The sequence below is a fragment of the Hyaena hyaena genome, unplaced genomic scaffold, assembly GCF_003009895.1.
Source record: "Hyaena hyaena isolate Hyena2069 unplaced genomic scaffold, ASM300989v1 scaffold_119, whole genome shotgun sequence".
In the NCBI taxonomy this organism is placed as follows: domain Eukaryota; kingdom Metazoa; phylum Chordata; class Mammalia; order Carnivora; family Hyaenidae; genus Hyaena; species Hyaena hyaena.
Genome location: NW_024080750.1, coordinates 1,741,175 through 1,745,922, shown reverse-complemented (window position 1 = coordinate 1,745,922; position 4,748 = coordinate 1,741,175). Strand labels below are relative to the sequence as shown.

Here is a 4,748-nt window from a genome sequence, read left to right as displayed (position 1 = left end):
ACTGACTGAGCCACCCGGGCGCCCCTCATAACTCTATTTTTAATTTGAGGGCCCTCCATACTGTTCTCCAGAGCGGCTGCACCAGTTTGCAGCCCCACCAACAGTGCACAAGCTTCCAAGTTCTCCACATCCTCACCAGGCAGAGAGGCCATTTTTAAGAACCACCATTCACAGAAACAAAGATAGCAATTTTGGGGCGCCTGGGGGGCTCAGTCGGTTAAGCGTCCGGCTTTGGCTCAGGTCATGATCTCACAGTTCGTGGGTTCGAGCCCCGCATTGGGCTCTGTGCTGACAGCTCGGAGCCTGGAGCCTGTTTCAGATTCTGTGTCTCCCTCTCTCTCTGCCCCTCCCCTGTTCACGCTGTCCCTCTCTCTCAGAAATAAATAAAACATTAAAAAAAAAAAATTAACAAAGATAGCAATTTTGAGTCGTTTTATTGAGTTACAAAAAACATCTTTAAACAAAGACAAAGTAAGTGTTACAAGAGTTTAAACAGTCACAGTGATGGCAAGAGACAGTAAGATTTAAGTCTTATTATGTGAACTCAATTATTTTGCTGTCGTGGAAAGATTTCAATGCCCTTTCAGCTGGAAAGTGCTTCTACGTTCACGTGACGCAGGGCTCTGGATGTAGAAGAGCAGACCAGCATCTTAAGAATTTGAATTTAGTTACCCGACAGGACGAGTTGCTTACGCAATGTACCCGGGTGTCAAATCATCACGATGCACATTCTTAGTATCTCCCAATTTTGTCTGTCAATTATATCTCAGCAAAGCCAAAAACACGGAATTTGGGACTTATATCAACGATGTTAAACTAAGGGGAGAACTTCCGAGCAAAAACAGCTGCTGAGCTAAGAAGAAAAGTATGAAGAATATATCAGTATAAAGGTGGACGTTAGCTACTTTTAGGTACTAGAGGCATTTCGCACAACGCTTGAAGTTGGGAAAAGCCTCTTCAACTGGGGAAAGAGAAGCAGTCCCCCCCATTACAGGGCACACAAAGTACAAATTCTTTACGAGTACACATTTCGTTGTGAGTACACATTTCATTGTTTTCTTCTCACTCTGCTAATTACTTAAAACCTATAAACAAAGTAGTTTTAGTGAAACGAAAGGGTGACGAACTGATATACTGGGGAGTGACAGTGGAATGTCCAAAGGGAAATTTCATACCTGCTAAAAAAACATAATTTAGGAAGAATACAAACTCTAAAACTGAACCTTGCTCAGACACCAAACTAAAATAATTACGCATTACCATCTAATCTAGAGGTTTCCATTTTCGACTCCGTTGTTTTTAAAATATTAAGATCTTTCTTGTTGAATTTAGAACAAATTAAAAGTATTATGGTGTCTTGAAGTTTTATGGGAAAATTCATTTGTATTTTTAAAAGTGATATAAAATTAGTTTTTTAGGTTTAAAAAAATCATATTAGAAATATAATGGTGAGGGGCGCCTGAGGGGCTCAGTCAGTTAAGCGTCCACTTCAGCTCAGGCCTTGATCTCACGGTTTATGGGTTTAAGCCTTGTGTTGGGCTCTGTGCTGACAGCTCGGAGCCTGGAGCTGCTTCGGATTCTGTGTCTCCCTCTCTCTCTGCCCCTCCCCTACTCGCACTCTGTCTCTGTCTCTGTTTCTCTCTCTCAAAAATAAATAAAAACTTAAAAAAAAAAGATATCTAAAGATATCTAAAGATATCCAGCTTTGGCTGTTTGCTGAAGCACCAAACAGCCTGAGTCCGACAACTGCAGTAACTGTTATGGCCCCAGATCACTGCCCGTTCATCGCAGGTCACCTTTACCAGGATCAAGTGAAGGAATTCATAGGCTTGAGGTTTTATCCTCCAATTCAAGAGTGGGACCTTTCATAGAATACCTGCGAGGTTTTTTGTTTTTAAATATCCAGTCAAAAAAAAAAATAGGCAAATAATTCTGGGCACTAATCTCAAACTTTGGAAACCCTGAGACCACCCATTGTCATGAACTTGTTTCAAAGAAGATGCTCTAAAATTCTAACTTGTTGAAGAATTAAGTGTAACAGACGCACACCGGAAATCTCTCTCACTTATCCATCATCTGGAGGATCATCTCACAGCTCATGTCTTCGTTCAGGTCCTCGCTTCCGGCCGCGCCGCCTCCGTAGCCGACTGGCACCGTCTCTCCCGGGAACTCCTCCACCATCGAAGCACAGGCCTCCCTCGTGGCGTCTTCTTGGGGGGAAAAGGCAGAGTTTTGGCCATTTTAAAACAAAGTCAACAAAACCAGTGCGTTTACATTTTGGAAACAATCCTTTGATTCATACCTGGCAAACACTTTAGAAGATGGTTTTTTCCATTTATAAGACAGTACAAGGGGCTCCTCAGTGGCTCAGTCAGTTGAGTGTCTAACTTTGGCTCAGGTCATGATCTCACACTTCCTGAGTTCGAGCCCCACATCAGACTCTGGGCTGACGACTCAGAGCCTGGAGCCTGCTTGGGATCCTGGGTCTCTCTCTCTCTCTGCCCCTCCTCCACCCATGTTCTGTCTCTCAAAAAATAATAAACATTTAAAAAAATTAAAAGAAAAAAGACAGTACAAGAATTCTGATGGGATCTATGTGCGTGAAGTCAGGGGTTTCTGGACCTCAGTCCTCTATGCTTTTCGGGCTGGATAAATTCTCCACTGGGCGCTGTCCTGTGCCTTGTGCAGTGTTTGGGGCACCGTCGGCCTCTCTGTACCTTCCGGATGCCGGCGAATGGGCCTCCTCATTTGAGACCACAGAAAACGTTCCCGGGCATCGCCGTGCGTCTGTTGGAAAGCACAACCGCTCCCGCCTGGGAGCCGCTGCTCTACACTGAATGCAGATCCTAGAGACCCAGAGAGTGGCTGAGCCCCTCCCCCGTCTTGTCTCAGGGCCGGTGGAATGACACCACCAAAAGGGCTCTCGTCCCTGCGGCCGGAGGACTCGGGCAGAGTGCGCTGGGGCGCATGCACTGCGCTCGGTGCACACTGTGAGCAGCACCCGGATCCATAACCGACCCGCCCGCCCGCCTGCAGCTGCTAGTCGGCCCCACAGTGGGAGCTTAAAAATAGAAGCATCTTCGTCCTCTCCCCATTTCCCAGATTACTTCCCAAGAACACCCACCGAGTGGCAGACAAACAGCCCACACTTACAAAGGCTTTACCTCCTGCCCGGTTCAAGGTCGTTCGAAGATATGTTTCTTTGTGGGTTTTTTGGTGGAAGTGTAGGGAGAGCATGAAGACCCAGTTCTTACGATGCAAAGGAACTGTCACTTGTAAAGACCTTCCCTGAGCAGCCAGGTGATCTACCGCTGACCCACTAGCACAGCGGAGTAGAAGCCAGAACATGATCCGGATAACACAGGCTCAAAACCCTTGACGTGCAAACGAAGTCGTATTTTTTTGCCAACACACGTTGGGTTACTTGTTTGGATTCATGCTGTGCTTAGGATACAACAGCTGACCATCCAAAACACGAGGGGCGCCTCAGGGGCTCAGTTTGTTAAGCGTCTGACTTTGGGTCAGGTCATGATCTCACGGTTCGTGGGTTCAAGCCCCACGTGGAGCCTGCTTCAGATTCTGTGTCTCCCTCTGTCTCTGACCCTCCCCCGCTCATGGTCATCTCTCTCTCTTAAAAATAAACATTAAAAATAAAAAAGAAATGTTTCCATACATCCGGTCTTATTGCTGTCAGAGTTTAAACCCGTAAGGGGGTTCCTGTCTCTGCCCTTCTGGAAGGTAAGGGTGCCGGGCAGGTAGCATTCCCAGTGCCCCTCATGACCTGGTCCAGGCAACGCTCCAGAGTCAGACCCCAGCCTGAGCCCCAGCTGAGGTCGCAGGTGGAGATGGAGACCCACTTTTCACCCCTTTGATTTCGCTCTTCATTTATTTCAGAGCCAGTGTCCAGGAGGCCCAGGGTCAACGCCGGCAGGGACAGTCGCGCGGCCGCGGGGGCTGTGGCCAACACGGAGGCTGTTACGCCCTGACTCTGCCCCATCGCAAACAGGTCACCGACCACGGGCGACAGTTTCAAAACCTTTAGTCCATCCCCAATTACTCGGTCTCCTAGGGAAGGTTTATTCAGCTGAAATTTGGCCAAAGGCTTTTTAAAGACTTTGTTTACCATGTAATTAAAAAAACAATGCATTTAGGTATCAAGAAGGAGCCAGTAGGTGCCGAGTTAGCCGGGAAGCCACATGGGCACACGGACACGTTAGGGTCCGTCCCCGGGGAGCGCCAGGATCCTGGAAGCCCGGCCTCTGCTCCGGCTTCTGGGGCTGGAAGATCTGAGCTGGGTGTCACCCGCTCGTCTTCTCCAGTAAAGGGCTGTGCTCGTTATTTGCTCGTTAAGTGGGAATGAACGAGCCCTGCTGACGCCAGGCCTGGTGTGGACGCGAGGGCCAGGCCCGCCCTGGAGGGGAGCTCCGTGCCGGTGGGAGAGGACACTCACTAGAGAGTCAGACAAATGTGAGACGAGCACCCGGCGGGGGCGCCCGAAGTAGGGGCACAGGCCGGGGGTGCACGTGAGGCCGAGGTGGTCAGAGCCCAGACCCACGGGCGAGTTACCAGGAATTCTGGGCAAAGGAGAGGGTGCTTCTGGCCTGGCTGGGATGCGGGGACCAGTACAGCTGCCCGAGAGGGCGGGATGCGGCTGGCACGGCCGAGGCCCCAGTCTTCAGAGCGCTGGGTGCACAGGGAAGGGGTTCAGGTGGAGGGCAGTGAGGACGGGGGGAGGTGCTGAGACAGGG

General features: G+C 49.3%; 1 protein-coding gene across 1 annotated transcript in view; it reads right to left on the bottom strand.

Moving 5' to 3' along the window:
• Window positions 1-2,061: 2,061 nt before the first annotated feature.
• CTCFL (CCCTC-binding factor like) overlaps window positions 2,062-4,748 on the bottom strand; it is a 28,154-nt gene continuing 25,467 nt past the window's right edge. The window contains exons 10-12 of the mRNA XM_039236886.1: window positions 3,782-4,065; window positions 2,718-2,787; window positions 2,062-2,210 (exon numbers count right to left, since the gene is read on the bottom strand). Of these exons, the coding sequence (XP_039092817.1) occupies window positions 2,062-2,210; window positions 2,718-2,787; window positions 3,782-4,065 (503 nt within the window). The remainder of the gene's footprint in view (window positions 2,211-2,717; window positions 2,788-3,781; window positions 4,066-4,748) is intronic.